At 43.1% G+C, this 15,881-nt stretch overlaps 1 protein-coding gene across 2 annotated transcripts in view; it reads right to left on the bottom strand.

Moving 5' to 3' along the window:
• Positions 1 to 15,881, bottom strand: part of MEGF6 (multiple EGF like domains 6) — a 1,562,146-nt gene that overhangs the window by 98,282 nt on the left and 1,447,983 nt on the right. For both annotated transcript variants that reach the window (XM_069610227.1, XM_069610228.1), the window contains 5 exons: positions 6,418 to 6,543; positions 6,104 to 6,235; positions 5,286 to 5,414; positions 4,451 to 4,582; positions 710 to 838 (listed from right to left, as the gene is read on the bottom strand). In XM_069610227.1, the coding sequence (XP_069466328.1) occupies positions 710 to 838; positions 4,451 to 4,582; positions 5,286 to 5,414; positions 6,104 to 6,235; positions 6,418 to 6,543 (648 nt within the window). The remainder of the gene's footprint in view (positions 1 to 709; positions 839 to 4,450; positions 4,583 to 5,285; positions 5,415 to 6,103; positions 6,236 to 6,417; positions 6,544 to 15,881) is intronic.

Here is a 15,881-nt window from a genome sequence, read left to right on the forward strand (position 1 = left end):
CCTGGCCCTTAGGGTGACTTTGCACTCGACAATCTTTCAATTATTCATAAGTACTGGCAGCGACTCGACGCAGCCTTCCATTCCATTGTTTTTCAGCCTGCATTTCCATGGCAGAAGGGAAAATGTCATTTGGAAACCATGTTTGGTCCCACCCCAAAAGAGGCAGCGCAAAATGACCTGTTGGAATTTCATCAGCAGTAGGTATATTCTGATGGTTACATGTCTTTATAATGAATCATTTTATAACAAATGCACATATAATGAAAATTATATAATGACAAAACATAACACATTTTTTTCCTTTAGTTTTCTTTTTTTTAGGGGGTTCCCCCCAAACACCCATTTCCCACCCTTAAAAACCCACCCAAACCATTTCCCCACAGGATTTAACACTTTACCCCACCCCACATACATTTTCGTTAGGTTTTTCATTATATAAATTTTGTTATATTCATTCTATATAACATTTTCGTTATAAAGACAGTATACCTATTCTGATATTTCCTACCAGGTGACACTTTTTTTAGACCCTTCATTTAGAATGACTGCCAAATAGGATAGCCACCCCCTACTCTTTTGTAAACAAGATGAACTCCTCTAGCACCTTTTAGCTTTGTGCGTGGATAGCTCCACACCGATCCCCAATCTGCTAGTTTAGTGCCAACATGAATAAGGAGCAAGGGCTTTGCATGCGGGCCTGAATACTCACGTCGTTCACAGAAAGTCCCTCTCCATCCAGCAGTGCATGTACAGGCACCGCTGACATGATCGCACGCCGCCCCATTATCGCACTGACACCGGTGTCTGCAGCTGGGTCCAAACCATCCGGCGAGGCACCCTGAAAAAAGGTCAAGAGCCCAAAAGGTGAATTCTGCACCACATTAGAGAATTCCACAATAACAAGGCCAGTCCTGACAAAGCAGAACACAGGGATGGTCCCCAAATATAAATCAAATTCTCTGAACAATGGCACTGGATACATGATCAGGACTGCCCCATTCTTCAGGTCGATGCATTTCACAGGCATCTAGAAGACCAGCTGCCATATTGGTGCAGCAATCTTCCACTGGTGGACATCCCATCTTTAAGGGCCTCATTACAAGTAGTGCAGTAATGGTAAAACTGGAGGTATTTCAGAATACTACCTGATTTACCACCGTACACAATTATGGGTTTTGTCACCCATTTAAGAAACATTTGCAAGGTTGTAAGTGGAGGTGGCAATGTCTGCTTACAATGACGGAAATGACAATAGGTGGTAATTCCACCTATCCCCAACGAAGTCCAATGGGACACCAAAATGGAGATTAATCATAACTCTTAATCAGTTGCTAAATTACCATTATTTCATGCAGCAACAGTAATGTGCTTAGGTGGTGTGACAAATCAACTTCCGGCACCAGTGGTCCAGGGATGAATATTGGTTTCTAAAACATCAATCAGCCCCACACCTCTAGTACACCAGAAGGGATCTGAACAAATTGGAAACACAAGCAAATTATAAACCTCCTTGTCCAATTTTGGTAACGTGGACGGAACGGCAGGCTTATCTCTGCAAGGTCGTGATCGTTGGTTAATTGCAATGCAGCGAAAATGCAATTATTACCCAATGATAAAAGGCACTGTCCAGTCAAGGTTATATAGGAATATCTACTTTATTACTATTCAACAGACAGTTCTAGCACGCTACAAAATACAACCCATCCTGTAAAGGAATGCAGAGAACAGGCAGTTTCAAGAAGGAAAAGGGGTGCACTTTGGATACTGACAGGAGGGTAGTTGGTAAAGTAATTAATCGCAATAGTTCAAGGATACTTGGTTTCAACACAAAGGGAGCAATGGGTCTTTTATGTCACTAGGAGCCTTCAGAGAAGGACCAGAGGGACAGAACCACAATGTATCTTGTGCTTGTAGAAGTTGTTGGTGCTCAACAGTGTAGAGTCAGCTTCAGGGCACTTTGCAGCTTCTGCGATAGAGTTCAAGACGGGAGACAGCTGCGGGTATCAGGCTGCAGGCAGTTCGGCAAGCGAGGCTGGATGGACGGCTGCAGGCTGGCCTACACGGCAGCTTGGAGCAGGAAGCATTGTCTCAGTGCTGGTCTGAAGGGTCTGAAGCACTGGTTGAGGCGTCTCAGATGATGTTAGTGACTATGGGATGACAACAGTCAGCGGTGCAGTTGGTTGCAGCTTGAGGGGCTCGACTGGCAAGAAAATGTCCTTTAAGGCAGACTCTGGTTGATGCTTCTTGATGCACGCCTCATAGCTTCTTCACTGGGTTCGTGTCATCCTTTAAGGCAGACTCCCAAAGCTGAGGGGAGTGTTGCAGGCACTGGCTTTGCCCTGGGTTTGGTTCAAAGACTCTCTGGCACTTCCCACCTAGGAAGCTTGCAAATGGGCCATGGTGATTGGTGTAGTCTAAGCCTACCTTAATGAACCAATCCTGGGTCCCCACCAACAATCTCCTGTATGCATGAGGTCATAACCAGATTTCTTTGCAACAAAAAAGGTAAAAGGGGGAAAACATGTCAGTCTAACTCTCCCCCATCTTCTTGTCTGTTCTGGATCAAAGGAACTCTGGTTAATTGAGCTTTCTGTGGTTCCTGATTAAAGCAGCAGGTCTCCCTTGAAGCTGTGGCGAGAACAGACTTTCTGTCCCCATCAAATCACATACTTCTACCCTCTGAATGGGGTCTCTCTGTGGGGGATGCCTATTATAAGCACATAGTCCCAAACATGACAGGTCACTGCCCTTGATACTGAGAGGTGGGAGATGGCTTCAGGTTTACACAGTGCATATCAAAGGTTGTTAGGGTGTCCTGTCTCCTTTGTTAGTCCTGCAGCCAGGCCCCATGTGGGCTGGTTTGATGTATACTATATATGTATGTTAATTATGTTAATTGCTGCCACCATCTGCAGAGGGTAAACAAACAGACAGGGTGGATCCATGGAGCCATTCATAGTTAATTAGGCTGGCCATGTCAGGAGGAATGTTTTGGCCCTCCCCCCTTCTGAGATGTATCATGTTCTCCACCTATCAGATCCCAACTAAATATGACAGGGAGGACTGCGCTTGTAGGCTGTGTCCACCCAGAGTACATGTGTCTAGGTGTATGTTGAGCGGTGAGCATAGGAATATGAGTCGAGATTAGCCCCACACATTTTCCAGAGGTAATCTACCATCATTCAATTTCATATAAAATTTCAAAAAAGCCCAGGTGAGCACACACCCACCGTGCGGATGGTCGAATTCCTCACAGGTGGTATTAGTGTAGCTAATAGTGGCAAGCCTGTAACGAGGCCCTTTGTGTGGCGAGGAAACAACCTTACATAACAAGCAAAAGTTAACGATTTAGTTGCCACTATTCTAAAACACTAACCTGGCTGCCCAATACTTTCCAATCTTTTTTCCAGAAAGAACCTCTAAACAATGTATGTAAATTGGATAACCTATCACCCCAACCAGTGCTACAGATAAGATTTTGAAGTGAGAGTATTTCACTGCCTATTTTTTAAAGTTGGGAGTAAAATGATTTGTTTAGGGAGTAAAAATGTAAGTCCAATTCCCAATGGGAGTATTTTATAAGCAAGTAAATATATGTTTTAACTGTTTTTACTAATAATAGTAGTTTCTTCCTGTGGTACAACATGCACTTCTGTTCCAAACATATCCAGGGAGCTGTGTGGGTTAAACAAGGGGCACAAGGTGCATGTACGTTTCCTATTTTCTGTTGGGAGTACTTGTACCCCCTATTTTAATTTTTGCCAGTATTTATCTATTTTTAGAGAGAAAGAAATGGCTGATACACCCCTTATCTGTAGGGCTGCCGCCAACCATTAACCAAGTAGCTCCTATACTGATTAACACATGAGCATATGAAGGAGATACCTCTATATACACAATAACGCTGCCCCACAATGTTCTGCATGGAGCAGGCGTTCCAGTGGATTCCGATGCTCATGTAGCATTGCTGTGTGGCTCTGATCTGGATGTGAACGTCCAGTAATTGCTCTGCAGTGCTGAGTGTGTCTTATTGGCTTCAATCACATCTTCTACTCACATTACAGTTAGAAGGTTTTAAGTTCTTGCTTTTTTAAACGCACCATAATATTGATGGTTTACAGTGCAGCAATGATGACAGAGAGCCTTATGAAATAGTAATTTCTAGAGTTACATATCTTGTCACTGTTTAATTTTCTAAAGCACTATGGCATGATGAATTGATGATTTAACAATCGATTCTTGTCAGCCCATAAACACCCAGATGAACCCTTGTATAAAGGAGTATGGCTACGTGCAAAATGGCGTCAAAACAAGACACGCTTTCAGAGACAACCATTTTTTAATAGGATGTAACCACTAGAAAAACTAGAACCACTTGTGTAAAGGTGCATTATACATGCCACATTATATCATATCATACCATAACAACAACGTATATGTCAGTACTCACTCTGATCACAGTGGATACCAGTGTAGCCCGCCTCACAGACACACTGCCCAGTCACCGGATTGCAGCTTCCGTCACCATTACTGCAGTTACAAATGTTGGCACAATCTGCACCCCATCGTCCAGCATCACAGGCTATTGGAGAACAGATGCATCTGAGTCAAAGCCAAACTACTCCGCAAGGGGTCTTCCAAGATATGATTATAGCTAACATAAAACAGAGCAGTCTCTTTGATCCCAAGTCTTCAATACTATGGTGCGTGAACAGAGCCTGCGTGTACCTCTGTAAAGTAGCTGTTTCATTGGCATCCTGTATCACTTGCACTCATCTACACAATCTAATCATTTATGGATCTAATAGAGAATGACAGTGCTTCTCCAAGGTATAAATGAAGCTGAACCTTCTTGTGAAGCCAGGCATTCAAATAAAAGTAGTAGAGATCCTACACATGCCGTGCTTACCCCAAGTTTGACTATACTTTTCATAAACATGTTAAAGTGAAGGAGTGGTTATCAATGTCTCATTTATATAACATATTCATCCCAACATTACAAATATCTTTATATATAATGCTTAAAAACACACTTTGCCTGGCATACAATGAAATTAATTCATCCTGATAGTCTCATGTCAAGGAAGACCATTAGCAAAGTTTGGTCTTGTCCCCATCCCAAAAGAGAAACCCAACAATCATTTGGTATTTTGTCAACTTTATGGAGCGTTGCAAGAGTGTGTGTAGTGCAGTAACATTTTTAGGCTCCACATGAGGCCATTATTAGCCTATAGGGCCCGTGGTGTCTGAGGACCAAGACTGGGTTGCTACGTTCTGCTATATACCTCTTCGACAATTGTATCCAGTCCAACCGGGTGAGCAGCGGCATTCCCCCGTCACAGCATCACAATGGCCATCGTTCTGGCAGGAGCACTGCATCTGACAGCCATGGCCGAACCAGCCAGCTGGACACACTAATTCAGCACACAGCAAAAGACACATCAATTCATGTAACAATAGGCATAGTGTAGACAATCAACTACTTGTTTTAGAAGAACTAATCATGGCAGCCATTTATGGCACATATTGCCACCTTGACTGTTCCTATGCCATCTTACCATCTGTGAATATGGACCAATGGAATGGAGCTAAATGTATTGACCACAAGAGAAGTCTCCAGAATTCCCACCAGTGACATCCTAGTTGCATACATATCTCTACAGTAATGGGCTGCCTTACCGGCTATTCATGAACTGGCATAATGGCTCATGGCTGGAGGCAAATCACTACTATGATCAGTATTACATAGCGTGTTCTTCTCTTAGAAAAGTATCAGGTCTGTGTTGTTTTAAGGCATTGATAGCTTACTTCTGATGAGCAAAGGACCACGCTAATGAAACCTGTAAAAGCACAGGCACTTGTAGAGCTAGAAATCAGCTGAGAAATAAGGTCCCGGCATTGCGTAGTTAGTGTATTGTGTTCTCACCGCAGGGTAGGACACAGCAATACACTCTCTATGGAGAATTCATTAGGCAAATTGCGAAAGAGTCAACCTTTCATTGATTGGCTGGCGCTACCTCAAGGTGACAATGCCAGCCTGGACGTCCATGACGTCTAGACAGTCGCTGCTATCATATAGTCCCGGATCCCATCCTGAACTTACCATTCTGGCAGAGGTTGCCGCTATATCCAGGTGCACACATGCAGGCTCCGGTCACTGGCTCACAGCTGGCACCGTTCTCGCAGACAGGACAGATCTCCTGGCAACCCACTCCCCAGTGACCTGTTGGACAGTCTGAAATGGGCAGATATTTAAAACTCAGACCTCTTAAAGGAAGCCGGGATGTCGCTGTGGTCCATATGGACCGGCACGTGTAGTTGTTGCTTGGATATGGTTTAGGAAATCAATGGAGCAAACTCCGTTCCATCAGTAACCCTGCGTGTTGTATGGTGTGCCCATGCCCTTTGGCTCCTTACCTTGACTGCAGTCCTTCCCAGATTTGCCTGCGGGGCAATTACACATTCCACTGACCCTGTTGCAGAGAGCGCCCCCACAGGAGCAGGACTCGAAGCAGTTTGCACCGAATTTTCCATCTGGACATTCTACAAAGGATAGATGGAGAGCGTAAGAGACAGTGTGGGTGGAAATCTGGAGGTTAAGCCTTTGTGGTATGAAGCGGCAATGCTGTTTCATTAACCATGTATACAGAGGTTTTACAGCCTGTGCCGCAGTAGTATCTTTGCATATACAGGCAAGGACCTAAAACACGGATTCTAAATCTTTGACTCCTGGCCTAAAGGCGCATCACTGACCTCTTAGAGCTCCAAGAATAGTATTCAAAATGCAAGTCCTCGCTTCTTGTAACTAGGATTTGGTTTCTTTTTTGAAAAAAATATTATGGTGAAGAAGTATTCAAGAAAGGTTATGGTTACAGGGGTGACATAAGGTCTATAAATAAATAAATAAACAAACAAACAAACATAAGGTTGGAAAGGTCGCTGGGTTTGGGGAACCCACCACATATTTTTGGAGTGGACAATGTTGGTTATATGTATGGGGATTTGGGCAAAATGTGCTTGTAGTCTGTATGGCACTTGATTTGCTTTCTTTAACATCGCAACGAGCCTACAGGAGATGCCCAATGGCCACGTTGGCACGTCTGTAGCTTATAGGAAGCCAGGGTCTACACTGGAATGAACAAAAACGTTACGATCAGCTATTAAGAGAGGTGGCACCCGAGAGGGCTCAAATTTAAAACACTAACTTTCATGAAGCAGAATATGCCATCTGGATATTTGAAAGAAAGCAGAAGTGTCCACAGATCTATGAGTATCTGAGGAATGGGTTCTTAAAACCGGATGACATGATTAAATGGTTGTGTTATAGATTATTAACTAAGGAGATCACTGTCAGCATTGCTGCGCGTACAAGGGTGCATTAAATCAATCACATTTAAAGTTATTGCCAGTGCGTGTGTGTGTAGGAGGTTGTGCCTTAAAATAAATATATACATTGGAGATTTGAAGTGACTTTATTCTATTGGAAGTTTCTGAAGCACAATTCTAAAGCAAGGCTTAAGTTTCTTAAAATGAATGGTAGATGTCCTTGGCTACATTATTGATTCTTGGCAATGGGATCATGGTGACATGATAACTTAACTGTTTCCTCAAGGGGAGCTATGTTCTTTGTGGAACCCCTCAATGACAGCCACATTCTTTTTTACCCAGGATGCAACCAATGGCACATCAAGCAGTAGTAAAGATAATTTTACTCCACAAAGTAGTCAATGGGGACACCTGACCAACATTTTCAGAAGCAACCCAGGCTTTTGATATCATTGGCTAAATTAGAAAAGGAAATTGGAAAACACCAATTGTTATACTGCATATAGCTCCATTGAGTGACAAGCCCTGTGCTCTAATAGGAAGTGTCATTTTTGGCTAAGGTAGTGGGACTCTGTTAGCAACCACAGAAGGATGCAACCCTGTCACCTAGGCAACACAATCCGTTAGTGTTTTTGGACCGTTTGTGAAGCAAACAAAGCCAAAGCCAAGAGCCGGAAATTAATTCAGAGGCCTCCATTATTGGCGAGTCTAAAATGCCACTTTACAGCGTGGCGCCACAGCAGTACTCTTAGATTGGCAAATAGGTTTGTTCCGCAACACCCCACTGCCCCCCCCCACCACTGACGGGCCTTTCCCTCCATTCTTTGTCTCAGATTGGGGGCTCTCAAAAAAGTAATTGTGTGGCCTCTGCCTCAATTTCCTTCTCATACTTGATCAAACAGAAGGCAGCAAATTCCTCAGGGACCTCCGCCATGGCTTACATATTTTATTAGGCTCCACCCACAAATCTGTCGTTACTTTTGAGATCCTTACTCATTTTTCCCCCGGGTAAATGGCAAGCCAGTGTGATGGGCCCTGAGTATTAATGCATTGCTTGCCATGAGGTTCTACGAGGTGTACGGCTGTGTTTTGGGACCTTGGTCTCCATGATTTTTGGGGCACATTTAGGATTTTGCAGTGCAGTATTCTGGGATGGTCAGACAGTCAGATTGTTATTTACAATAATAATTAATGAGAACAAATTTACATTAATAAAATATATAAAACAGTGCATTATCAACACAATATCAATCACAAATCATCAAGATAATTATACCAAAAAATACACAAATGCATGGCATACATTACAACAAAAGTGGGTGAAGTTCATCAGTACCAAAAATACAAAATCTTAAAAGTCCAATCAATACAAAAAATACAAAATCCTAAAGGTACATCTAAAAAACAGGTTGATATACCCAAGGTTACTGAATACTAATAGATCCCTTTTGCTAATAAACCGCCCAAATCTGCAATGCTACCATAATGCATTTCATCACGCTCCAACATACTCAATAATAATGTGCACAATTTAGATACACATGTGTGACCTTGCCCTGTCTAAAATTAAAGAGAAGCGATAGAGGTACCAAATATTTACGATGGGGAATTTGATACCATGGACAGAAAAATAAAGATGAATGCTAGTCTCTAAAGTCAAATTGACACATGCAGCACGTGGTATTGTCAAACGGGAAGAATACTAGGATTGTGCAAACTGGAAATGTGCAGGGATTGTAAAGCTGGGAGTATACCGGGCCGTACAATATGGGCGTATACTGGGATTCTTCAGACAGAACAGACACTGGAACTATGCAAAATTGGAACACATTGGGATGACAAATTGTGAGTTTACTGGATGGTCAAACTTAGAATGTATTGGGATTGTGCGAACTGAGAATACAGCGGAATTGTGCAAACTAGGAAAATATCGGGGTGGTCAAACTGGGAACATATATTTATTATTTGCGAACCTGGTATATGAGTACATTTTTCCTAATTTGGACTATGCATTAGCAAAAATGATCATCTTGCTGTGTCATGGCATTACCGTAGATTTCTTTGAATACCATTTCACCTAATACCATTTCACGGAATGTATTTCACAGAAAATTGCACGGGAAATGGTATATGTGTAATGCATAATAGGTGGAGTGTGGGGTAAGGGTATAAATTAGGGTAGGGAGGGGTGAGGTGGAGGCTGCAGGGGGTCTCCCCCCCCACACATTATAATAAAAAGAAAGTAGAAAAAGAAAAAAAGTAGATGTCATTTTTGTGTGAAATGGATTCCATGATATCTCCATTAGGTGAAATATATTCAAAGAAATCACATACATCCGTCTCGTGGACCCTGGAGGTCACCACACATGGCACCCTATTCCAGACCACGACGATCCACTTTAGTTAATTTGGTTATCTGTGATAATCGTTTAACCAAACTAGAAGAAGAAATACTCTGCGATCAATTGATTCAATTCTCTTTTTTCAAAACATATGATGAATGTTGACAATGTAGATGGGTTGGTATTACATTGAACAATGCAAACAGTAGCAAATGTAAAATGATTATTTCAGTTAGTGTGAGGGACATGAGTCATGCTACAGAGATTGCGGATTAGGAGACATTGGTGTGTAGAGCAGCGCTGTGTCAGGATTAGATACCTGTCTCCACCACACAAGAATACAGTCACCTTGAAAATGTAAATAAACATTTAAAATCCTTGTGCATATGTGGTCAAAAAAAAAGATTGTAATTTGAAAACTGGGTATAATGTATATTGGTAATATTGTGTTATGAGGTTAGGCTGGAAAGTGGCAATCATGTGCTTTTGCTGGAAACCTCATTTTATCTAGCGATAAAAGAATATCCACAGCTTCTGGGTGTGCTCAGTTACTAGGGCGAAAAGCCCCAATACACATCTGCCATGTTTTTTTTTTTGTTTATTTGGATATGTATCTTATTATTTGCCACTGTAATGTTAATTGTTTTAATTGGTGCACACAGGGACCTCTGTGCGGCCTCAGAAGCAGAGAATCTGAATAACTTCTGGCCACAAGAAACAAATAATTTAGGGAGGGTAGACCATTCTCTATAATTGCCAACTCACATTCCTTTAGAAATTCCTTTACCGGGAAGTATGAAGATGTCACCTGACTTTACAATGCAATGTTGTTTTTATGCATGATTAGTTATGTCTTTTTAGTGTTTGCATATGTTGTGAAGCACAATGGATTTTTGTTAAGAAAGAGGCAAACATGAAAAAACATATCATCCGATCTCTTTAACTGATATCCTAGTGATCAAGAGAGCCTGGCAATGCGCAGTAGACTTGTTGATTAGAGTCAATACAGAGGAATGAGTTCAGGGGCTGCTTGGGAGTTCTCTGTGCAACCTTCTATGCCAGGGGTGCATTCAGGCAGTCCTGATGTAGCCCTCCATACATCTAATGTGGATACATTGAGCACTATTGAATTGGGTGATGAGCCCACCAAATATCGTAGTGCTTAGAGGCAAAGACATTCAGGCATGCGGCTCTGTATATTTTATTAAAGTTTAATTTCCCAAATAAATAATGCGACTGGGATTACAGGAATGCATAGAGCCTTGCCAAGTGCCAAGTCAGAACACTTTTCTCCCAACGAATGATATGATCGTATATGATATGGCATTTGTAACGCGTCTATACACAAGCGTTTCAAGGCGCAACGAGGCAAGGAAGGGGAAACAGAGGGAGGACAGAGACAACAATCTTACTCGGCCAAGTGACATTGAGATCGCGCAAGTGCAGGGGAGGGGCTAGGGGAAAAGTGCCAGGGGTAAGGATAGGGGGGCGGTGCTGTACATGGGATCAAAACAATAACAAGAAGTGCGGCGAGTAGGTGGTAGGTGCAAGGGAAAGTGCAGACAGCAGTTGTCCAAAAGTGCAGGTAGGGGGGACTGTAGGGTTACAGATACAGATCCAAGTGCCAGGGTTGCCAGGAGGCAGTGCGGGTGTGCAACTGGGTGGGTAGGGAACTGGAGCCGAAATCAGAGGGCAGCCAGGTGACCAGTGCAGTATCAGACAGGAAATCAGCAGGGGAGAGGAAGAGAGAAGGCAGAAGCAAAGAGTAAGATCTTGAGGTGCTTCTGGAACCAGAGATGGTTCTCCTCGAGTTTCAGAGAGGCAGGGAGGCTGTTCCAGAGGGAGGCCCCAGCCGAAGAAAGAGATCTGCCCCCAACTCGTTGCTTGGAAAAGCGACTGATCCTGAGGGAGGTGGAGGTGGAGGAGCGAAGGGCTTGATTAGGAAGGTATTTACGAAGAGAGAGTTGGAGGTATTGAGGACCAAGGCCCCAGAAGGCCTTGTGGACAATGCAGAGGGTCTTGAACTTAACCCTTGCAGACACTGGGAGCCAATGCAGAGATTTCAGTGCTGGAGAGATATGATCCCTGTGTTTGTGGTCAAGGACAAATCTCGCAGTCCTGTTCTGGATGAGTTGCAGAGGGCGGAGGGTAGAAGCAAGCAGATTTAGAAAGAGGCTGTTGCAGTAGTCCAGTCTAGAGAGAACCAGAGCTCTAAAGACAGTGAAATTCTGCGGCAAGGAGAGGAAAGCAATGAATAAAGAATGATGTGCGAAATTGGAGAATTTCATTTAAGCCAATTTTGTGAAACTGTGCACTGCATATACCCAAATTTTATCAAATTGAGAAATTAAAACACAATGTTATCAGCTCATTTTCATTAATTAAATTGTGCAAAAAATAGTCTCTGGGGTATTTAAAACCTGTAAAATTGCTGGAAAATGGCATCAAAGGGACCGTTGCTGAAGATGGTCACTTAGTTTGCAAATAAAGCCCCAAGCAAACATTTATATCAGGGTTTGTTCCACGAAAGGGGGAAATTCAAGCAATGATTTAATCACTTAACTGCTGAGGGCGTGTGTGTCCACCGTCCTCTGCAAGCAATATGTATTGTGAAGGATTTGTGATGCCATGTCCAAGCGGACACCCATCGTACTGTGTGTGCTGCACAGATGTGTTTTTTTTATAACTGTAGCAAAGTAGATAAACTCTTTACTTGAGTTTTTACTCACAGTGAACAACTTAATAAATTGACAATAATAGAATTGTGTCCACTTTTCACATGCAAAAAAAATGCAAATACATTTTTGGGAGGATTTGATTTCCTCAATGACGTCCGAGGCCTAATTGGCAAATACATTCATCATTTCACAAACTGAAAAAAACTATGAATTTCACCAATCATGTCAGCAGAATTTAAAATTCAACACCCCAAATTCTCATCAATAGGTTGGATATCGAGGCCCTGTTTCACAGAGCATTTTCCAATGGGGCTTTGCCATTATAAAACGCTTCTGTGAATTAGGCCCAGAGTATGAATTCACAGGGTGCATGACACAAGAGAACAGAATGAAGGTGTACTGAGGAATGGCATATGTTGAGATGTATGCATTTGGGCAATTTGCCTAAGGATTTGCTGCACTGCAGGTCACTGTAGGGTGGCCATCGATCTTGGGCCAGTTCACAAGTCACACAAGCACTTACATTCAGGGATGTCATTTTGGGAGTTGCCAGGGGTTGCAACTGTGACCCCCGAGGTCTCCCTTGCTACTCATGTGGCCTCCCTTGCTACCCCTAAAAAAATGTTTTTAAAAATAAATATTCTTTTTTCTTTTTCTTTTTTAAATGGAAGCTCCTGAGCTGTGGCCAGCGCCATGTGGCTCTTTGTTTCTGGAGTGGCTGACTTTCTTGTTCAGGCCTCTTAACTCTTATAAAAACAGGGGGCTCCACAAGTGTAACACTTTGAGCAGTGACCCTAAATAAGAACGAATAGGAATAACAAATCGTTTTTGTGGAATTTTATAAAAAATAATTGCTACTCATTAAAGGTTTATTTTAGGCACACTTCAAGGGGTGAATCGCTGATTTAGTCTGTTCTTAATCACCTCAAATTCACAATGCAGACAAAAGCTATATGTAATTTGCTTTTTGCAAGTTGCAGTTATAGCATGTTTTTTTTCTGCCGTTGTTTCTTTTATGATCATCACAAGACATTCCATCTCGGTGTCCTCGGTCAATTGAAAGAATCATTGTGCCTAAAAGCTTGTGTACAGTGTAGTAATGTTTGACCATAGCACATCAAGTGGCCCTTGATTTAATTGTGCCCCAATTAATGCGTTCTTGTAATGTGTCTATCTTTCCTATCTACCTGGCATGCTGTTCAGGATGTTTGTTTGCATGTATGAGGTAACATGTGCTTAAAGTACGGGATGCCATGTGAGTGCGCTGCTTTCCCTGCGCTACTCTAAATTCTTTAATACACAGTTATAAACCCTCCTAATGGTATGTATTTTGCCAACCTCTGAAGCCTGAAAAGTAGACCAAATGCGGCTTAACATGTGGCCAACTTTGCACCAGACCTGCAGATGAACTGGCCTGCTGTGAAATCTGTTACCAGTTTATTGGTATCCATTACAGAGCGTAATTTGCTTTCTGACTTTAAGAACAATTAGACATGTAATTGCTCATTTTACTATAGCCGATAAGATAGGTACAGCTGGTAAGATAGCTCAGTGGGTTGAGCGCTTGCTGTTGTTATGTTTGTGAGATCTCCAGGTTGCAGTTTTGAATCCCAACAAGGCCAACTCGGCTTTTCATCCTTCTGAAGTCTATAAATGAGTACAAACAGAGGTTGGGTGATATTTGTTCTATTTAAAACACTTTAGCATAAGTGATATATAATAACACATCATTATCATTTGGCCTTTGACGTCTGCTTGCATTCACAGTACTTTGGTAATATGGGCCTACACACACTGATATTAACGATGCATATGGTGATTAATTCTTGTATGAAATGTATATCACATTACAGTGATATTGTTACCATATTTATAGTAGTGTACTTAGTAACAATGCTATGTGATGCCACTTCCTGATTTGTCAAGGGTTGAAAGGTTCTATTCAGTCGCTTCCCGTAATGTCACTTCGGGTGGGGTCAATTGACATCTCTCCCTGTGATGTCATCAGAGGTCAAGGGTTGTGTGATGTCACTTCTGCTACCCCAGGCATTTTGGTGAAATGACGTCCTTGCTTACATTGAGGGGCCTTGGGCATGTTAGCATGCACACCCGACATGTGCCAATGTAGGAGCCCATTTGCACTTCTTTGAAGGCAGCTGAAGCACTTTAGCAATGGCAACAGACCTCTGCCAGCGTATGAGTTCCATCAGCACTTGCCAGACAGGGTCTTTAAGGACTCCGTCTTGGGCACCATCAACAAATTACTCATTATTTCAAATCACTTAACTATGCAAGTGGGCGGAGCCTACAATGATTTCCTATCAAAATTCAGGACAAACATACTTGCCCTTAGAACTTAAGGGGTTAAGGTTTCCTAAACACCGTTTACTGAATTCCCCTGCTTGCACTTGTTCCATGCGCACCCCACCCCCTCTCCCAATATGGCTCTTGGCGGAGTGTACCAAGACCTGCAAATGATCTTTTTTTTTTTTTGTCCCTACTTGTCTTCTCTGTGCTCCTCTCTCCCACCCTCGCCCCACCCTTCTGCTTGGGGCGCCACACGTACCTTTGTATTGCAGTTGGTGCTGTATAAAGCCCCAATAATTAAATAAATAAATACTTGAAAGACCCTTAAGCGTTCCTGAGAGCACGATGGAAATCGGGTCTATGCCGGGCCATTAGACACATCAGCAATTATTTGAAGGGGGTCTTAATCACTTCAGCGTGGGGCCCAGATGGGAACTCGTGGTCCCGTTTCCGGGAGGTGGAAAGATGACATCATGCCCGTATCTGCTCTGGCTTTTAAAGGCCTACCTCCAACGCATGAAGTAACTGACATAAATTCACAGCCCATGCGGAACACTTTGTCACTCCTTAAATTACAGTGTAAATCTCAATTCCCCTGATCTGCCCACCACTGCCTCGTGTGCCCCCTCTTTCACCCTCATCCCCCAAATGGCCCTATTGCCAGCTCCATGAATTCAAGGCACGTTCAAAGTAAGAATGCGCACATGTTAAGTATTGAGGAATGCAAACAATTGAAAGTATATAACCAGTGGGGAGGTGGGGGGAGGGGGTCGCGGGGCAGAAACGGCACGCATTCCCCAGTGGGCCCAGACAAGCTGTTCTCGTTTTCCTGAGTGCGCTGTTTTATAGCTGCTAACGAACTGTGAACGCTCCTGTCGAACATGAGCAATAGCCATCAGTAAATCTTACACAGATGGGGCCCCGGCGCACTTAAGGGCCTGTCTAAAATGGCGGGTACGCGGGCAGTGTGGGGATAGAAGCATCAAGACCAGAGCGTGCATTGCCGCGCCCCCGACACTGGTGCTCATTCTGTCTGCACTCTTTTCTGACCCATGAATGGCACACGCGCCCCTAGGACCATCCTCCTTCTAGCCCTTTGTATCATAGACACACGGACATCACCCAGACGTCCCGGTTTCCCCAGGACGGTCCCGGAATTGGCTCCTCTGTCCCCCCTGTCCCAAGAGTTATTTTAATCTAAACACTCTGTCCTCGGCGCTGGTCATTG

This window comes from Ambystoma mexicanum, chromosome 8 (genome assembly GCF_040938575.1).
Source record: "Ambystoma mexicanum isolate Mex_15411 chromosome 8, UKY_AmexF1_1, whole genome shotgun sequence".
Taxonomy (NCBI): domain Eukaryota; kingdom Metazoa; phylum Chordata; class Amphibia; order Caudata; family Ambystomatidae; genus Ambystoma; species Ambystoma mexicanum.